This window comes from Diadema setosum, chromosome 9 (assembly GCF_964275005.1).
Source record: "Diadema setosum chromosome 9, eeDiaSeto1, whole genome shotgun sequence".
NCBI classification, from domain to species: Eukaryota; Metazoa; Echinodermata; class Echinoidea; order Diadematoida; family Diadematidae; genus Diadema; species Diadema setosum.
The window spans coordinates 12,426,569-12,448,446 of record NC_092693.1 but is presented as its reverse complement, the minus strand read 5'-3'; the positions used below and the strand labels follow the sequence as shown (position 1 = coordinate 12,448,446).

At 38.2% G+C, this 21,878-nt stretch overlaps 1 protein-coding gene across 1 annotated transcript in view; it reads right to left on the bottom strand.

The window, feature by feature from the left end:
- LOC140232985 (protein spire homolog 1-like) overlaps nucleotides 1-21,878 on the bottom strand; it is a 62,854-nt gene that overhangs the window by 15,637 nt on the left and 25,339 nt on the right. Inside the window, exons 6-10 of the mRNA XM_072313091.1 lie at nucleotides 11,250-11,414; nucleotides 6,425-6,511; nucleotides 3,799-3,911; nucleotides 1,686-1,721; nucleotides 24-96 (exon numbers count right to left, since the gene is read on the bottom strand). Of these exons, the coding sequence (XP_072169192.1) occupies nucleotides 24-96; nucleotides 1,686-1,721; nucleotides 3,799-3,911; nucleotides 6,425-6,511; nucleotides 11,250-11,414 (474 nt within the window). The remainder of the gene's footprint in view (nucleotides 1-23; nucleotides 97-1,685; nucleotides 1,722-3,798; nucleotides 3,912-6,424; nucleotides 6,512-11,249; nucleotides 11,415-21,878) is intronic.

Sequence of the window (21,878 nt, the reverse complement as noted above, 5' to 3'; positions counted from 1 at the left end):
ATTCGTCAATACATACAACTCACCTCCTCAGACCAATCCAATGTGAACTCTGCTTTGAGGACCTTCCTGGGGAGTTGGGGCGAGTCCAGGTCTATGCTGCCCAGGTCCTCCTCCTCCCCGGACTCGGAGTGCTCAGAGAGGTAGCTGCCCAGTCGGCGCTTGCTCTGCTGGACAGGGTCTGGGAAGGAGACAAGGGGTACAGAGGTGTGAGGGGGAAACAGGCCGCAGTGGAACTGACCGGAGGGGCCCGACCAGTGGTGGGGGAGGGACGTGCGTCCGAAGGCCTCCACCAGGCCCAGGGACGACGCGTCAAGGGCTGAAAAGTAATCTGTGTGGTTGACGACATCTCGAGTGTTATTGAAGGAGTGTTGTCCAATAGACATCATGATGATCGATAGTATATGATCCCAGCAAAAAGTGTAGTCAGTCACTATATTAATACTTTTTATGCATAAGAGTCACAGGCTGGCAGGACTCAAAATATTCCCAGGCTTGCTCTGCTACAATGACCAACAACAAGAGTATGGTGAATGTAAGGTAAATCCATTTAACAACTCCTATGGAACACGTATTCTTGTTGCCGCTAATTGTCGGGCAAATTCTCCTCTTCCTGTACCTACAGTTATATCCAAATAAATTCTGGCACATCAGCTGTACATAACCTGCAGTATCACTTGCATGCAAGCATCACCAAACAGCCATCTGCTTGGACAATCAGCTGATATGAATCTCCAGAAGGAAAAATATGGTAACAGCATCCTTCCAATGACAGCTGCACAGTCAGGTTTCCACAGCTGGGACAGTGGACGAAGAAAAGGAAAAGTCTCCCTCCCACGCAGCCCCCGCCCCCTTGGAGTAGTCTATCTCAAACTCAAGGCTGATTTCCCTGCGGAAAGGACACTGAAACGACTTCCTTTTGTGGATGGGAGTAAGGATACTGCAAGAAAACAATAAGCTGGATCCCATGTAAAGACTCCTTACGTTACAGACACACTGCCAAAGATCTTCCCTCTTTCTATACTCTCCTCAAAGGATGGCTTATTCTCAGGAGTGGCATCATGATCGACATTCGAAGGTGAAGTTTTTGGATACTATTAACCAGACCTCTCTTTTCCTCTCTTGAAGCGCTAAAAACGATATACTGGGTGGGGAGGAGGAGAAGACTGACTGCAGAAAGAGGATATGGCTTAATCATCGCTTCATGGGGACTTGACAGATTTAAACACACACCATGCGCAGTCACTATCCTGTAAAGAGGGTGACGGGCCTACTTAGAGATTAGAATCTCCAGGGAGAAATCGAAACGAGGGTGACCAGAATGTAGAGATAATCTGACCAAATTGAAATCCTTCCTCTCTCGAGCATAAAGGAGAGAAAAGAAACTAAAACGACTAGTGGAGAAATTCACAGATAATCCGTTCTAAGGCTCCATGATTTGGCAGAAATGCAGCATCTTGGAAGATTTTTACTGCCACGTCTGTTGCTACCCTTCCAGGCACGTTGACATAATTTGAGGACTTCCTAGGTATTAGGTACATATGGCTCTTGATGAAGAATATCATTTGGTATCAAAACTGGCTGGCATTGTCATATTTACATAATTGGTATATGTTTAAAGAAAAATGTGTACAATTGTACTGTGGCATCCTGTGGCCATTTCAAGACAGCCAGCTTGAATGCTGTACTTATTGAAAACAAAAGGTGCACACTTGATGTTACTGCTATGTCCCTGGAGCAGTATACATTGAAAAAAAGATCAGCATGAAAAAAATTGGAGCTGATACAGTCACACTGACAAAAGTTGTTTTGATGCATAAGCTTTCACTTACATTCCTAAGGCATGCATATTTCCCATTCTTTTGTCTTGACCTATCATTATTACTAAATAATCCTCTCTATCTAAAAGAGAGAAAAAAAAACCAACAAAATTTCAAAGTCAATCCTCTTTCTCAATTTGATTTTAGGGGGAGTTACAGTGCAGTGTATGTATTCAACACTCTGGTATGATCCCCCTTATTTAACGAGATTACCTTTAAATGATAAATGAGAGATTTCTGGTCCCCCTGTTGTGGAAATACGGAGACTATTTCTCAATCTCTAAAAATGATGAAACATCTACTTGCACATTGTTTTCACTCAATTATTCAGGGAAAAGAGGTGCATTATTTCTTGGTCCTCGGGATTCCTGATTTTGATGATGAGAATAAGTGAAGTATGAGCCTTGATGGCAAGAAAATCAAATAAACACTTGTTACATATATGTCATATTGTATCTCTGCATGTGGGAAAATATGAAACAATTTCTATTGACTTTTTTATTTCGGGGGGGGGGTGGTGGTGGGGGTATTAAATTAAAAAAAAGAAAAGAAAAGAGCCCTTCAGTTTTCACAGAATAAGACTTTATCATCATAATCTTTACAGATTTTACAACTGCACTTGGAATGGGTGAGATTTTGCAACACTGCATACATCAGAGTTTTAAATCCTTCATCAAAATCCTACAGAAGATGCCAATTCACACGGACATTATGTGTTGCCTTTCACCACTGGAAAGGTGTCATTTTCTGTAAGTCGCTTCCTGTTTGTGCATTTTATGAAGTTGCAACTTAACTCACCTTCATGGAAAGACACATTTTTGTAGAAGACTCTCTTAGGTTCCATGTTTATGGATGTCAATTACTTTCTGCATTGACTCATTGCCATTTGCTTGACCCAAAACCACACGGCATCTTGGAACACCAAAACAACAACATAAGGGGGGGGGGGGGCATTCTATGGGATATGGGAATATACCATATGCAGCTAGTCAGATGGTTACAATTACTTATTTGTTAGTTGTTTCTCATTAGTAAGTTCAGGTGGCAAAAATTTCAAATGGAGAGTAATTAAAAAAAAATAAAAACTTTAGAAAAAATGTCTCTACAAAGCAAGCAACCTAACCAAAAAATTTAACAAAACTAAAAAAAAAAACCAACAACAACACTCGGAGAGCACAGACCTCGTCAAGCAGAACTTTCTACCCACATGGTGAAAATGACCCTATTTCCCAATGATAAAGAATCCTTTAAAAACAATTAAAAGAAGACAACAAAAAATCCTGGATCAAGGGGGAGGTATGGACAACTACCAAAATTTTAACTGCTCCTTGTGTCACTATGAACTTTTCCTGAAAATGTAATTTTAACTGTTCATAATTATTTGAGTTATTTAGCAAACAAAAAGACAAACAAACAAATGCCAGAAACACAACATGTTGAAAGAACCTTTTATGACAAAGACTATGTCTACTCTTGTTGGGAGGCAATAGGTTTGCAATTCTACTGAAGCCTCTGTACATATAAAACTGTGCGTATACATGTTTCTCAGTTGACTATGATTTGGGTGTGTACACATGCTTTGTTTTTATTCTTTTTTTTTCTTTTTTTTTATATGAAAATGAGTCAGATATTTGTCCTCAAATATGCTAGGGCAACAGCAGCCTGGGTAGACTTCATGCATAATACTGAGATTATGGGCATTTCCTGAGACGAGGCTATTGAATGAATATCAAACTACCGCAGAGTGCAATGTACTCTTTCATTCAAATACCCTGCCCCATGTGTCCTATTCTACTACTAATCCAGCTTCACCCCAAAAATCGTGTTCCTCAGTAAACCAGCTGCATTAGCATGCAAATTGCCTTCAATACAATAGTGTCTGCCATGAATTCATTGGCTACACTGTATCTATGCACATTCATGACAACACTCAGAAGATGTGAGCAACATTACAAGAGCATTATACAAGTGCTTACCTTGCTTGTGTACGATTGGTGCGGGCTTAAGAGCAGGTTTGGAGCGAATCTCGTCCATGAGTCGTTCGTGTATGCTTGGTACTCTGATCGGCGCAGAGCGGGGATTGTCTCTTGGCACCTGATTTTATTCAGCAGAGGGGGAAAAAAAAAAGATTCCAGCAAAAGATGCAGAAAAACAGAATGTTAAATAGGAACTCATCTATAAAACGAAGTAAAAACATGAATGTCCTACTACACATAAAGCACTGAAGTATTTATCATAATAAAGAAAATCAAAATTAATAAGAATCAATATGTTGACAATCTTACCTTTTTTTAAAACACTATTTTCAGTGATATTCTTTTAAATGTAAATACAGACAACCTACATCAGGGCAGCAGATACAGCACCAGTTGATATGCATCTTTATCCAATTCAAGTAATGAGTATTTATTTCACCCATTATTATTACTATGACAATAATTACTGGTGACTGCGTTGTATGTTATGCTGCTTCGACCTACATATATTGGGAACGGAATTTAGTCACCTACTCTTCCAGACAAAACATGACAAAATCTGGGAAAGTTATTATGACATTGGTGTTCCAAAGAAAGCTGTCAATTTTACTTAAAGATAACAAATGCTATTTTATATTGATTGATTGATAAAATGATATGAAATTTCTTTATCAAGGCAAACTTTACACTGCTCGTTCTTAATAAAGACTTCCAACATGATTTTTTTTTTTTTTTTAATGGAATCTCACATGAATCTCAAGTTTAATTGAGAACATAATACTGTAACACCAGAAAAATAATTTTTGCCAACTGGAGCCAACAACCTTTTTCACTGCATGAAATTTTTGCAAAACTGCTACTAATTGCCACTGGCATTCAATGCATCATAGTGTGTAGACAAGAACTTTTGCATGCATTTGATTTTCACAAATCTTGGCTGTTACAAAATTTGTGAAATTGAAATGCGAGCAAAAATTTCTGGTTTTACAGCATTTTTCTTTTGGACGGTTTAATCATTTATCTTTTTTTAATATGAATGAATCAAATTTCTGAAAATGATTATCAAGTTACCGAAAAAGAACAGAACGCAAAACAGAAAAGAGATAAAGAATGAAATAATCCACAGAACAATCAGTGCAAAGGATTGAATTGGGGTTTCCATCTTATTTAACTGTGAGTAGCAAAGAAGCTAGCACTGAGTGACTGTGAAATTATTCCATGAGTCTTTAAAGGGATCGTATAGTTTTGGTTGAGACCTAATTTCAGGTTTCTAACATTTTTTTGGTGAGATAATGAGAAACCTCTTCTGAATATGAAAGAGCATGTAATTCCATGAGGAATTCAACGTTTTTTTAAATGAAAATTGGTCTTGAAATGCCTGAGATATCCAAAACAAAGCGATTCTAGTAAAGTGTGGAACCCACACTTTATTACGATCGCTTTGTTTTACTTTGGTTTTAGATATTCAGTCATTCCAAACCCGATTTTCATCAAATAAACTTTGAATTCCTCTTAAAATGGTATGCTCTGTACTGTTTTGTAAGTGTTTTCTTGGTATCTCGCAAAAAGTTCAATGCCCAATTCTCATCTCCACCAATACTGTACTATCCCTTTAAAATGCATGCTGGCAAACTTGTAAGAACAAAGTTTAAAATCAAGGGTAACATAAAATATCTATACACAAAGACTTTGGTATGCATCTGATTGCCACAAAACAACAACGAAACATGGTGCAAATTGAAGAGCTGGAATACCTAGTTTAACACATCTCCTTCAAGAATAGGGTGTTAGGATTCATACACTTTTGACATACTACAGTGTACACATGAACAAGCACATTACTCACATTCATTGCTATGTACGAGAAATATGCACTTTTTTTTTCTTTCACAAAGAGTACAAATATGACAGATAGCGAAGAATAGGTCCATGCATCTTGCGTCACTGAACAAGGACACTGCTGAGCCCTGTACATTTTCTTCACAAGTTCCATGACACAAAATATTGAAGAGTTCAGTCAAATTCAGGATGCATGGAGGATTTTAAACAACTCCCAAAGCTATACTCCTCCTTCTCAATCTCTTTATTGAGTTTATTTTCTTCGGAAAACTCTTATGTTTCACACCTGACATTATCACTGGACACACTTTGCATCCTAATAAGGTTTGACATTTGAATTAGTTGAGCTGCCTGGCAAAATGCATAATCATGAAGTGCTATTCGAATAATATTATGTGGAATGTTAATACATACTACAGATCTTTCACAAGAATTTCTGGGGCGCATAAACTGGCTGTGATTCAGTTCTGAAAATGTCTGACTTGATGAGATATCTTATCCATCCCTATGTGAACACTTCCCCCATCCCTATGTGAACACTTCCCCCATCCCCACCCCACAATCTAATAAACCTGAATTTCACTGTATAGACAAGTGTTGTGTGAACAAAATACAAAACAATTCCAAAACCAAATAAAGACAAACAGGAATGAATATAAAAATAAAGCAACACAAAAAATTATTATCCAACCTTTCCCTTTAATCATTTTGTATTAAACTTTGCCATGAATTCTTAGTTTACTCCCCTCTGCATTAAATATTGGTGAAGAGCAATCACACGCCATTACTTACAGGTCTGAGAGGCGGCCTGGAACGGATGAAGTCTAGCACTATATCATGCGCCTCCTTCTTTAGTCTGGGAGGGATCTTACCATCCACCTTTCAGGGCAACAAACAAGGGGAGAGGGGGATAGGAAACAAAAAAGAGAAAAGAGAGACAAAGACACAAGACATTGTGATGATGGGGGAAGAGCTATAAAAATATGACGTCATCTAATTTGCATGCATGAGTGAGATCGATCGAGTTCAGCCTCTAGTGGCACACATAATATATACATAATGCAAGCTCTGGCAACCTCTAGTGGCACATATGTAAGCAAGCACTGACATCTATTTCACGGGAAGCGGGAGTGACCAGCTTTAACCCTTTGAGTGATTACATAGTAATCTGTAAAATTAGATTGCAATCTTCTGACCTGAACACAAATAGCCACTTTACTCCCTCACAATTGCAAAAAAAAAAAAAAAAAAAAAAAAAAAAAAAATGCATCTGACAAAGAAAATCTATATTTGCATGTGAATTCATCAGATATGTTTTTATTAAATGGACACTGATAAGAATGACCAAAACGTCTTATTTCTCCATTATATTCAAGACAAGTTCTACATGAATATGTGATGAACCTCTATATTTGTCTTTGAAGAAAAAACAGAAAACAAAATGATCATGGCATGCTATTACAGATTGGGTCTTTCTTTGAATCCCTTGATTCTGCTTTAAATTACCAGACTGAATATAAAGTGTTTGCCTTTTATCTTCATGTACCCAGTATGTGTTTTCTGGGTGAATAAAGGGAGAGCATATTGCCCCATACACTGCACATCTGAAGAACCTCACTGAAGTTGACTTTTTAAAAAATGATTTGAAGGGGTTTTCCACCATGCAGACAAATGTGATTGTATATAAATTGTGTCCTCATTCAAGAACCTGGAGGGGGAATTCTCACACGTTTTCTTTCCTATAACCAAAACCAGAAATCCCCACCGAGCCACATGACAACACAGCATTGCTCAAGATCAAGGCCCATCTGTTGTCCATAAATTAGCTTTTGGTTCAACCCCAGGGGGTAGCCACAAGTTAGATTACCTTACCCCTCTTGCTGACAAGCTGCCCTATGTGCCTATGGCATAATGGGCAGCAAGTATGTCATGCTGACATAATCTGCGTTCGGATTTCATCTTTTTGATAATAACCAAATTGTTACTTTGTAATTCCTGGTATCTTGGCATGTCACAAAGGTTTTGTTGAAGTGAATTAAGTGAGCGGAGCAAGATCGTGATTGATCTTCGAACAACCAGGATCAAAATGTCCTGATTTTTATATATTACTATGAGGTTGCCAATGTTAATGTCATGAAATGAAACCAAAATATACAAGTGAATTGAGTGAATACAGCAATTTCAATAGAAGATATGATGTGTGAAGTTTGAGGAAAATTGAAGAATCTGTTCAAAAGTTATGAATTTTATAGTTCTGATGCAGTTATTGCTGGATGAGAAGATATGACATTTCATCATGATGTCACATGCGAACATTTTTTTTTCTTTTTGTTGTTGTTTTAATTCAGCTATGTTTTATTCCCCCTTTCCAGAACTCGATGCTTGAACATGTTATGATTACTTGCAGCTATAAGTTGTAATTTTGCAGAATTCCTTGAATTCTGTGATTCTGATTGTCTGAAGGCAAGTCATATCTTATCCCCATTACTCTCCATCACAACTTGTTACTCTTTTTTTCAGCACCTATGGAAGCTGTCGAGTTTAAAAATCATCATCCCAACACCTGCAATTTTATTCTTGTCAACAAGTCACATTTATCTGTATGGAAGATTTAATAAATCATGATTTTATAGCACTTATCTAAAAATTGGGAGGTGATACTGGAAAACAGATGGTTAAAAAATCAACAGAAAAAGATCTACATGTAGATATGCTGCAGTATTCATGCAACAAATCTGTGTGGTGTCAAAGGGTTCTACATTCAATACAAATAGCAATGTTTCATACTCTGCCGAACCACCGAGATTGACAATGAACTGTGTACATCAAAAGCACATTGATAAAAAAAAAAATCAATAGACTGACACAAACCTAATGAATATCTTTTCATGACACAATGCATAAAATGGACCATTCAGTGCACTAGTGTAAGACAAATCGTAGGTATAGTACACTGTAATTTAGAATGTACTGTAAAAGTGGATATTTTCGCGTGACTACTTTTTCACGCTTGGCCAGGCAAGAAGAGTTTCGCATGTTATCAATTCCACGGAATCAAGACATCACGCACAGGAACATATGGCAAGCAAAAATATTCGCATGTTTTTATTTTCGCGCTGGTTTCTGGTTGCGCGAACTGCTTGAAAATTGCAACACTTCAAAAATTTCCACTTTTACAGTACATGTACATGAAACTGCTGAAAGTAAGTTTTAAAAGCAGGACATTAAGAAAGAAGCCATGCAAAATTTCCATTCAAGAACAAAATATCAACAATTTACCAACAAACACACTACCCAAATAATACATTTTACTGATTATGTAGGAATGGGAGAAAGAGAGAGACCAAATATCACAATAACTGAAAAAAAAAACTTTCATACACGGAGAAATGAAGAAAAAGGGGGGGGGAAGAAAGCAGAAACTAAACATCCGCGTTCCTACTAGAGTGGATCTTATGAGCTGAGTGGTAGCCACCACCTGTTGAATTCTCACATGTCATATCTTTTTTCCCTAAATGTTGGTATCATGTAGCAGGTATGTGAATGTTGTAGAGTGTTGTGAGTCAATGTCCGGGGATGATACAATCGCAAGATTAGTAATGGAGTGACACAGTAGGCGTGCCTTCATCAGACCAAAATTCAAACTAGCGGGCCATTTTGCAGTTTGGGAAAATAGCGTGATATTACAAATGCGCATCTTCACTCCGCTCGGTAACAGCCCGCTTGGGAAATTAGCCCGAAATGAACACATGCGTACTTTGCATCATTTCTCGGATCATCAGCTCAGTGTGTAGTTCGAAAGTGGTTTTCCCAGTATGATGGGATCAAGAAATTTCAGGCTGGTGGATATGCAACCTATTAAATAGCATGCTAATTAACAAATAAGTGTGCTATTTCATGAACCAGACTAAGTTCTTTTCAGAAATTTTCACGATCAAATGGCCTAGTGACTAGCATCTTCCTTGCACAAATAGCCGGTTAATTTGACATACTAGCTAATTTCCTAACCACATAATAGCACATTATGTTGAAATTTCCATCTGATGAAGACAGGCCTAATGCTGCCAAGGCAGCTACCACCATGCCACAAACCACTGGTAAGTGGAAATTGACTCCATTTGTCATCATTTTGATCTGGTTCAGTACAGACTACAAGTTTCTTTCGGAATGGAGCGACAATCCCTACATGTAGTGCCACTCAATTTGAGCACAAATGTTTCATATTCAATCACATCCATCTCTTATAAACATTCACCCAGATAAATATAGCCAATAGTGTTTCACCGAGTACCACAATAATGACAAAACACAACACAAAAATACAGGCATGGGACAAATTAATGCAGGCAGGGTTTTAAAAGATCAGGGAAGAGGCATATGTTTAGCATGCATATTTTTCTCTTTTGCTCTTTCTTTTGTTCCTTTCCTTTTTTATTATCATAAAGGCAGGATAGTCAGGTATAAAACATTCAATGACTGCAAGAACAAGGGACGAGTGATCATGGTGGCCAATAGTGGCCAAAAATGGGGGAAGTACAGTCTGACACCATGCATGCACAGGCCCAAGTTTTGATGGACTGCTTTACACCTAATCACAGCCTCCTTGTGGCCATCCTGAGGCCAGATAGCTTTCACATATTAGTATTACATGTGTCTTAATTTAGAAAGACCATCGAATGCAAATGGGGAGCGTGGGTGGTACTTTTGCTGAGGTTGGTCTTTTAAGCCTGCTCTGCTAGAAAGTATTGTTTTCATCTGCAACTTTGATGCGAAGGGGAATTAAACCAAAACATCACATGTGGACTACATGAATGCAGAAATGTTAGTAAAACACATTGTTGAAATTGAGGAAAATCAGACAATCCATTCAAAAGTTGTAAATTTTTATAGTCATCGCTGCAACAGTATGTGATGTCATGGTAGGACAACGATACCAAAAAAAAAAATAAAAAAATTAAGAGAAATCAAAATACAATTTGTTTTATTTTTTCTAGCATGACGAAAGAGCATTTGGCTTATCTCTTTCAGAAAGTGGGGGATTATATCACTCTTAACATACAGTACGTCAGTGACAAGAAGAGGGAAAGTGTACTTTTTTTAAAAAGAAAAAGTAATTTTGTGGAATTCACTTTATATTGCCCTTACATATATCGTCTGCTGAGAATAGTACGGGTGTTAAGTTGCCACTAAAGCCATAGTGTTCAAGGCACCGTAACGCCCTCCTCATTCTCAGCAGATGATATCTTGTCCTACTGTGGCATAATGAAATGTAGCTTTAATTTCCAATGATGGCAGTTCTGAAAATTCAAATATCCATTACTTTTGTGTGGATTATCAGATTTTCCTCAAACGTCACAGGTGTATTCTACTAATATTTCTGCATTCACTCAATCCAATCAATTGGCATATATTTGGGCTTCATTCCCCTTTAAATCTGACTGATTTTCTATGTGGTTGGACTTCAGCATCATCAGTGGGATATCAACACGAAAAGCATTGTACTGACAAACACTGAAAGGGAAACTGAAGAAAGCACATGCGAGGCTATTGACTACCAAATTGTCGCAATAGATCTTCTACGCCTCCAACGAGTCGTCCGCCACACACGCCCACTCACCATGACCTTGTTTAGGGTGTAGCGGCGGGATCGAATGTCGTCCATCAGCATCTCGTACGGCGTCAGGGCAAACTCGATCGGCGCCCGCTGCTTCTCCCACTCGTCCAGCTTCTTCAGTTTCACGCCATTGCGGAGGTCTCGCACCACGTTCAGCCATATCTTTGCCTGTCCAAGGTGGTGGACACAGAAGAAGGAAAACAATGAGTGAACACAAATGTTTGAATCATGCTGTTTATTTCATAGTCACATGGTATTACCACCTGAATGCTCAATGGTAAGGTTTACACTGAATAGACTCAACTGCTAACTTGATGTTATTGGCTAATGCCAGCCATATAGTAGGGCCTCCAGGGAAATAAACTTTAATCCGTCGAGGACTGGCTGATTTTGCTACAGCATGCATTTTCCATAGACACATGCTGCCCGGGTATACTTGGGACTAGTCTTCAACGGGTTAAGGGCCTGCTTGAGTGAATGCTCGTGTGTACGTATGTTGCTATCTTCAGGGTTGTTTTTTTGGTTCATTGTTGTTGTTGTTGTTGTGTTTGTGTTTTTTTTTTTTCTGAACTCCTCACTCTTGACCACAAGATTTCTTGTGATTAGTTTTAAACTCAGGGATAATTGCATACTCCACAAAGCATTGTAGTTTGGCAGCCTATCACCAATATGTGAAAGAATGTAGACGTACAAAAGTATCGATGCCCTTATGGGTCAGGCCGACCTCTTAGAGCACATAACTCCCCACACGTAGACCTTGTTGTTTTGTTATGCTAAAAAAAAATGTTCTTTGTTGAAGCCCTACCCTTTGTCACACATGGTAGAACAGTAGCTGCACTATTCCCTTCAATGATATAAAGAACTTAATTCCCTCAAGTAACCATGAAAGTGGGGTTATCACAAGCCATGTAGGCCCTACTAAGCTTCAGATTTTTATCACAGAGTGGTAATCAAAGATATTGGTAAGGTATAAAATGCTTCCTGTCATTAATCGTTAAGTACTTAGTGAACATACTTATTGAGATAGCAATAATAGGCGTAACCATCATTTTCCCTCTTCTCCTTTTTCTTTTTTCTTTCTCAGCCCATACTGCAAAAGGGGGAAATGTCATGTGCTGGGTAGGCCTATGTGCACACAGTACCTTTGCAACACACAACAGACCACATAACTTCCCCGGATACCTTGTATCGTCATTCTGCCTCATGCATATACTTACAGCACACTTTATGGCTTATGCTTGACTGTGCAAAACCCCTTCTTCACACCTTGCATGACAGTTAGCAAAAGAAAGGTAAGAAATGCGATTCAAAATTAGACTCGGGGAACAAGTCACACTTCAGTCCTTCAGCTTGAATGCAAACAGACCCATTAATATTCTCTGTACCCCCCCCCCCCCAACAAAAAGTGGTGTCTTGATGACATCAGGTCTACCGTAGATGATACCTGTACAAAGAGGAACACAGTTAAATCTTCTTTCTACAAACGAGCACTAGACAAACTTTCAAGAATTCCTGAATGGGGTATACAAGGTTTGAATTGCCCCCTATCATGGTGAAAGGATGAGCAGACTAATGGGTGAAGCGAAATTGGAGTGTGATAAATCGCATTGAAGATATTCCAAGACTTTGGAATTCCGCTGCCTTTCAAGGAAACAAAAGGCTGTGGAAATTGTATGCCACTTAATCAGTTGTGTTCACAGATTCATCTCACTTACAGCTTAAGATGGCTTTCTTTCCATCTGTGCACTCTCTCATAAATTAAGTGGCACAAGTTAGTCTATTCACACCAGAGAGTTAAATTCCAGTCCTCAGCTTTCATGGAATGTGGCAATCAAATGACAGAAAGCACACAATCTAGATGTGAGAAGGTGTGATAAGATGGAGAAACTGTTAATAGCTGACAGTCAGGCTAATTGCCATATATATATTGAAAATTTATTGCACAAGTTAAATCAAGATTCAAATCACATTTTTGTGTGTGAGTGTGGTTTTTGTTTTTGTTATTTTGCTCTGGTCTATACACAGGCAAGAAGAATATTGTGATCTAAATAGTAGCAGGCCAAAAACGGTATGATCTCAAACAGCATTCAAACACATTTCGCACCGCAAAAATTTGTGACCATTCAGAAAACACAGCCACTACTTCAGAAAAACGCTGCACTTTTAGTGGTGCGTGAGTCGCGATTTGAATCCAATTGTCATAATTAGTAGTATGTCCACATATACAAGTAAATGTGTGTCTTTTTGCTTGTTTTGTTTTGTTTTGTTTTGTTGTTGTTTTTTAATCCTGATTCAAATTGTGACCCAAATCATTTTAACTATTGGTGGCTATATGAATGAGCCTAGTGTCATTCAGGAATTAAAATATGTATTGACTTTCACAGGATTAATAAAAAAAATACAGATTCTGGCATGCTATTCCTTTCCAAGGTTTCTGCTAATATATCAAAAGATAAAACTTGAACTGTAATCAAAGGATTAATTGGACTCGTCTCAATAATAATGGTGATTTCATATAATTCTATTCCTGGAGGCACGGCTTTTAAATTAGTGAACAGTTACTATTAAATAGGAGTTTCATATCACTACCACACATGAACTATCAGATACAGGCATTCACATTCATTGTATTCCTCTCAATGAAGATGTGTGTGATTAAAGTTACGAGTGTGAAGAGGGCATCAGATCTGGTGGGAGTAAAGCGCACACAAGGGGACTGTTTACAAGTGAGATTACTTGAGCAAAACAGTATCCATCACTGCTGAAATGGATCAACCCAACTGTGAAAAAGGATCTTGCCTGCCTGGGTGAGGGATATTAGAAAGGACAGCATTTTTCTATAAAATGAATAGGATCTGTCACCTAAGCCATGCAGTCTGGCTTGAGCAGACGAGTGCAGTCATGCTAAGCAAGCTTTCTTGTAAGAGAGGAAATTACTCCACAGCGATACCATACAGCCTAGAACACAAAATCCAGATATCTTTCCACAAAGAATGCAATAATCTATACTCTAACCAGGGAGGTGGGAAGTCCCTGCTCTTATTTAGTAGCATACCATACAAATTGTCCCTAAACCTCCTCCCCACCCCCTTCCCACACACACACACACACACACACAAAAATGCCAGCCATAATCAAGGATAAGCTTAACATCCTTTTAGTTCATTACAGCTGATGTTGTGACACAAATCACAAAAGATGAGTTACCATCTTAAATTACAAAGAGTTTATTCTTTTCACTATTTACAACCTAAAAGGGGTTGTACAAGTATCAGCTAGGTAAGCAACTATCAAACGCACAAGTGCATATAAAAAGAGACCAACAAAAATAAAATGAGACCATAAAAGCAACCAGATAAGGGAAGACACGATACCATACATGCCAAGGACCTGTGCATTAAATGCTTCCTGTAACTACCATATTACTCCCTTTCACCTTTACAGCCAGTAGAAACAAATTTTTCACTTGAAGAAATAAAGGACACCAAAGTAAATGACTACCTTGGTACACTATATTCTTGTCATACAATGCAGCTATATAATTACAATCACATTCCTCTGATTCTCAATGGAATTTCTAGAAGAAAGCTGATAAAAACTGTTGTTTTTTGTTTTGACAAAAGGTTACTTCCTTATCTATGTCCCCATGTATGTTTAGTTTTGCTCTGCTCAGAGTTGTGATTCACTGGCTTCTCCTATTTCAATAATATCACCTAAATATTTGATGACATAAAACCTATTATTCCTGTCCTAAGCACTGATTATCCTGCTCTGCAACAAATCCACTGGTATAGATATGTATTCAAGATGACCATAACAATTCAAATGTGTTACTGCTGACTTGAATGATTCAGCATTTCCATATCTTTTATGAAAACTATCACTCCACTTATACATGATACATGAAACATATACAATGTAATAAATGGCATTATAAAATGGGTTCAAGAATGTAGCCAATTGGAAGCGCTGAAATGAGTCACGTGTGCGTGCATTAATTTCTTCAGGTATGCACTCTAAGAAGAGTCTCTCTTCCACCTCCCTGGCCTGACGTACGTCACAATGTTTACACTAGCAGTGCGCACTCAAATCAGTTGTTACAAGTGCGTCAAGCGCTACTATACGCGCTGTCAATCCTGTAAACAACTTCTAGTTCGGGCCGCGGGCTACCACAACAGCCAGCCGGCGGCCTTTCTTGTGCATAACACGTGGCGTACGTATACTCTTATACGTACGTACAGTACTTATGTGCGGGATTTCCGAGTGCGACGTGCGTAAATGTTTGGGACGAACATCTTCGGACATCTTGACTTTTGAGCGAGTGCTACATGTAGCTGACTGGTATTGACCCACAAAGGTACGTGAATAATGCTGTTAGTTTTCGACCCATTTTATAAAACAAATGATGCACAGGATTATTTCGTGGCGTTAGTGAAGGTGCGGCACACTCTCGAGTATTGACAACGGTTGCAAACATGCACTCGGCTTCGCCTCGTGCATGTCGCACCATTGTCAATACTCTCGAGCGCGCCGCATCTTCACTAACACACTCTATCCTGTGCATCATTTGTATATTACCTTACACCATCAAGATTGCTTTTATATCTACACCTTAAGAAGGAAACAAAATGAAGCATCTAGGTTCTCATCTAATTCTAAAGGAATGTGTGTAATAATGGGTTTATTTGATAACTATATATTATTATGCTGCGAGCATCCCATGAATACTGTTAATCCATTTTCATGCTTCCATGATACCTTAATGAAGATGACACTACCTATCCATTTATTTTACACATTTATGAGGAGTGTTCATTCTCAATTTATCCATACTCTTTCTACTATTTGAGTAGAGTCTTTCTTTGAGTTCAATTGGTACAGAATACCCGATGGCATTGTACACACTGTCCACATTACATAGCCCCTGGCACAGAAAGGTTTATCCATAACCTGTTCACTAAGCATCTGAAGTGGATGCCCCTTTCCATTTTAAACTCCGAAAGGTTCACTGAAAGAATCCTCATATAGTTCTTACGGTAATTTCTTCTTCCAGAAAACACTCCACTATTTGATCCTCTGTGATCCCCTTGTTTCCCCAGATACTGCAACTCCCCATAAAATTGATGCACGATACTTCATGCTCCCACAAACAACGGGTTAAGTAAGAGTGAGAAAAACAGGCCTCAAAACAAGGCACTCATAATAAATAATTCACAGTAATATCCATCATCCTCTCCCAGTGACTTCATTGCACCACTCTGTTGCCAAGGAAAGTTTGCATATCAAATTAAAGTGTTTTAAGCCAACTGCTAATAAGTATAGCCCATCTGATGGGGTTGGTGCTAATCTATAACTACATGCTTGGATATGAATAAAACTCCTATGCCAAGTCTAACCCAATACTGTACATGCCACAAATTTTGCGGGGTTTTTATTTTTGCAAATTTTGCGGGGTTTTTATTTTTGCAAATTTTGCAGGCTGGGTGCTATTCGAGAATGCGACATACACTCTTTTATTTTCATGTTCATTACTGCACTCCACAATCACTAATCTAACCACTCACAAAATTGCCGGAAAGTCCTGATTTGCAGAATATTAGACTTAGTAAATAGATGGTGTATACAGTAATTGCACAAAGAGCAAAATAGGCCTGACATTACATCCTTCAACAGTACCTACTGTATCTATGAGAGCTACTGACGTTAGGGTGATTTCCATAATGCAGAATACATGCAGATACATCATCTTTGCGTTACCCTATCAATTATCATCTCTCTCATTACCTTATTTTTTTTTAAATTATTTACCATACTATGTTTCCTTGCAGAGAAGTGGGCATTGATTGCAATTTGTATTCATGTTCTCATGAATTTGGTTCCATTTGTCTGGTAGAGTGAACTTGCAAAACTGGAAAAATTGTTGAAGCACACCAGAGACGAATGCACTTTCAACAACTAGCCACTCACATGAAGCATTATCTTACACACTCAAGCAAACAATGTAACATCATCCATGATTACAACAAGTCTCTAGCACACTGCTGTGAAGATGATATTAATTACACACAAAAAAATGATAATAAATCATCAGACATTTAACTCATAATCATGAGAGCATAGCATTCATCTATCATGAGATTATGAAGTCATACAAAGTCCTAATGTGATGGTGGAATGTAAGCACAGTGTTTTGACATTAATTTCTCACAATTATTTCAGTCCCTGGTGAAATCTGTAACAAAAATTCAGTTACGACAACCCTTACATTTATTGTTGTCAGGAAACACTCATGTTCATTTGTTTGGAAATGAAATATGCACATTTCATAATAAAATGATGTATTCGACATGCAGGAACATTCCTGACAAACACAAGGCTGTTAAAGGCAATCTGTTGAGATAAACAAAAAATAAAAGTTGAATAGTCCACATATGAGACAGGCTTAAGAGAGACCACCTGTGGGCTGCATAACACATTTCTATGGAGATGGTTTCTTTCTGTCATGCACGATGCACACCCTCTTGCATTTTTTCCTTTTGTGTGCAAACAATCAACAGTAGTGTTTGTGCTGAATTAAACAAGCAATGTGACGGAAAGCACTGAAAATTGCCCAGCTCTTTTCTGAACGTGGTGAATACCATGCTGTTTTCTCAACAATAAAGATCTTTTTGAATCTAACATTACCACTGAAAGCCATTTTGAAAAGGAAACTGCACATTGATTGTGCAGTGCATTGGCCTCACTGGCTAATTTCCACATAAAAATACCTCTAGACTTTTTTTCTTTTTTTCTGCTATTCAACTGCACTATGATCACAATGCAGTGTATAAAAGCTTCTTTGGTTTGCAATACCCTGGTCTGTGAAAATTCAAAATTTCTTTCACTTTCTTTCTTTTACTGATTCCATATCTTACCCTGTAGAACATTTTGCTGCACTTCAATATATGATAATGTCATATCCAGTAAACATGAAGGCATTTTGTACTACTATGAGTTACCCTATCAAGAATACTTTGTAAACAACCAATCGGAGTAGAATTCAGTTAATAGTTTCTCTTCAATGACATAAAAGTTACTGTAAGCCAGAAATTTTTGCACACATGAAACTTTCACGACTTTCACGAGAAGCCAGATTCGCAAGAGTAAAATGCATGCGAAAGTTTTTTTCTTTTTTTCTTCTACTCAATTTACTGAATGTCTGTAGCAATTTGTTAAAGCTCTGCACTGTGGTTAAAGGGACTGTACAGTACTGGTTGAGGTGGGGATTCATGTTTTGAACATTCCAAAGTGAGATAATGAGAAACCTCGTATGAAATATGAAAGAGCATGTAATTTTAAGAAGGATTCAACGTTTATTTGATGAAAATTGGTTTTCAAATGGCTGAGATATCCAAAAAAAGTGATAATAATAAAAGGCGACAGGTCACGCCTTTTATTACAATCTCTTTGTTTCACCTTGTTTTGGATATCTCAGCCATTTCAAAACCGATTTTCATCAAATAAACTTTTGATACCCCTTAGAATTGCATGCTCTTTGACATCTCATAGAGTGGTTTCTGAATATCTTGCAAAACGTTAAAAGCTAAATCCTCACTTCCACCAGAACTGTACAAACCCTTTAAGGCCATCAGCTCCAATTCACAAAAGTTTCATGCTGCAAATGTTTCTGGTTTGACATTATGCACTGGGATTTGTTTCCTTTTTTTTTCACATAAAGTCTTTTACATGACATACTGTATTGTTGCTTTGTGTAATCATGTATCATATTACGATTCGTGTTATTGTTTTGTTTGATATTAATGAATGAAGAAAAAAAATCTCTTGAAGTAAATAATCAACTAGAAATGTCGCTACAGCGACTGGTTATACCCCCGTCAAACAACATTTCATAAGCTTTGGTCAAAAAACTGAGGAAGTAGTTAAATCCGCAAGATCTTTCCTTGATCTTCTGCCATTAATATGCCGTTACCATGGCAACGTACTTTTGGGTACTGTCGAAAAATGCGTCTTGCACATCTACAACCAAAGGCACACATCTGTACCAAGTTTCATGGAAATTGGGCAAAAACTGAGGAAGTAGTTTGCAACACAAAATTTTCCATCATTTTGGCTCATAATATGTGAGCTGTTACCATGGCAACATACTTTTTGTCACTGTCAAGAAATGTGTCATGCTGACCTATATCCTAAGACAAACATTCAATATGAATTCCACGAGAATTGGAAGAACACTGATGAAGCAGTTTTGCCATGAAGCATTTTGCCCTATATTTTACCAATAACATGCCGTTACCATGGCAACGCACTTTTTGCCACTGCGGAAATATGTGTCTTGCACATTAACATATTCAGATGAACATCTGTACCTAATTTCATAAAAATTGATCAAAAACTGTGGGAGGAGTTCGCGACGCAAGATTTGTACCCATTTTTGCCCATAATATGCCGTTACCATGGCAACGTACTTTTGGGTACTGTCAAAAAATACGTCTTGCACATCTACAACCCAAGGCACACATCTGTGCCAAGTTTTATGGGAATCGGTTGAAAACTGAGGAAGTAGTTCGCGACGCAAGATTTGCAACGGACCGACCGCCCGACCGACCGACCGCCCGACCGTCCGCTGATTCCTATATACCCCCTTCAAACTTCGTTTGGCGGGGGTATAACAAGCTTGCCTGCAATGTGGTTAGAGAAGAAGATGGAGGAAATTAGGAAAAAATTGTCATCTATTGGATGCAGAAGACGGCTGGGGGAAACGCTGAGGAAGTAAAAGTTCCCTTGTGTCACTGGGCGTGCAATGCATTGATAATCGATGGTATAAAATATTCAGCACTTCTATGAATACATTACTGTGGCGTGCAAGGGCTCCTCGAAGAAAACTGAATTGAGTGGGTATGATGTAAGAACCACAGGAGCTGCATGGCAATGAATCAATGTCTTTCTGATACACTTGAAATCTATTTTGGGAAGTTCTTTAAGTATTTCTGACCCACTACTCTGAGGGTTTGATAAAATTGCAAAATAGATTTTGGATTCTGGGGGGGGGGGGGGAGAGAAAGAAATCACTTTTAACTGACATTTTCTTGTCATGCACATGAAAAAAAAAAAAAATTCACAAGATTATGCAGACTGGAAAGAAGAAAGGAAGTGTGATTGTAATTTGTTCCAAGCTATGATTTTATGAAATGGGTAGAAATCTTCTACAATGTTACAACATGGTCTGTGATACTGCTTTTTCCTATACACACCATGATGGTATGCAGTCTCTCTTTGAAAAGGTAAAGTATGATATAAATGCTTGTGTTTGCCACAGTCTAAGCTGTTTTCTTTAGATTCTTGGTACAGATATATCATCACTAACATCTTGTCTACTTGAGGGCAAAACTGCAAGAAATCATATTTCTCATGCCTACATCAAAAAATGATAACCTCAGAATAAAGAATGCTGATTATAAAAAATGCAATACATCTCCAGTGTCAGCAGTCCAGTAATTTGGCAGTCACAGATGGAAAAAAAAGCAAAAACAAACAAACAAAACAAAACAAAGAGGCAAAAAGCTTTAGTGCTAATGCATTGCTTTTTGATTCATTCTAACATTGTTCCATCTTTGAATGGCTTAAATAATCGGGAAAGGAAACAGGTCAAGTTGTGCTGTGGCTATCATCTTTGGATGCATTATTTTAACAAAAATATATAAAAATCCCACAAAAATTAAACTACATGTACCTTTACTGTAAACCCAGTACAATGAGATCAAATCAAGAGTGTTCACAGCATAATTCCATAATCTAAATAGACTTTCCCCTCCGAAGGTGAACAATCAAAATCCCCTCTGCTGTTTGCCAGAGAGACCCAAATGTGGTATTAAAAAGGATCACGGCAAAGTTTTTCCCATGTAGCATGACTATGCGACACAATTGGCGATGAAGGATAAAATCGCTCAGCCACAGCAGCTCGTGGGACTCGGCCTTGTTTGATACGCTGGACTCAGACTGCGATGAATATTGCATGAAATTCCCAAAACCACAATGGCGCTTTCATTCTACTTCTCCAACCGTGACCAACTTTGATATGAATCTCAACCCATTAGGACAGCTTTTGTTCGCTTACCATGCCAAAGGGGGGGGGGGGGGGGGGGGGGGGAGTAAAAAAAAAAAAAAGGTGCAAATTACTGACATCACAAAGACCATTTAGGTTGAACACCCTATGCCCTACAAAACCATAATTTTGAGGGACTCAGCCCAATGCGAAATACTGTAGAAACATGATTTCTACTCAGAAAATGTACTTCTGCAAAACAAAAAATTCACAAGAATCCTTCAAATTCTTCCACTTATGCTGGGCCTGTTTCACTGATGTTATTGAAGACAATCCAAAGTATGAAAATCTCACAAATGTTCTCCACAAACCTTCCCCTCTGCCTGCCAATGGGCTAAATTAACAGGTGACTGGATATTCAAAGACAACATGCTTACAGGGAAATTAAATCAGTGTTGTTGTTGATTTTTTTTTTTTTTTTTGGGGGGGGGATCAGACAGACACAAAAAATTATGAACTGCAAAAGTTTTAAGTGTAAGACGAATTAGCTATTCTGTATGTTCTAGGTGCTGTCCATTCTGTTTCTAGAC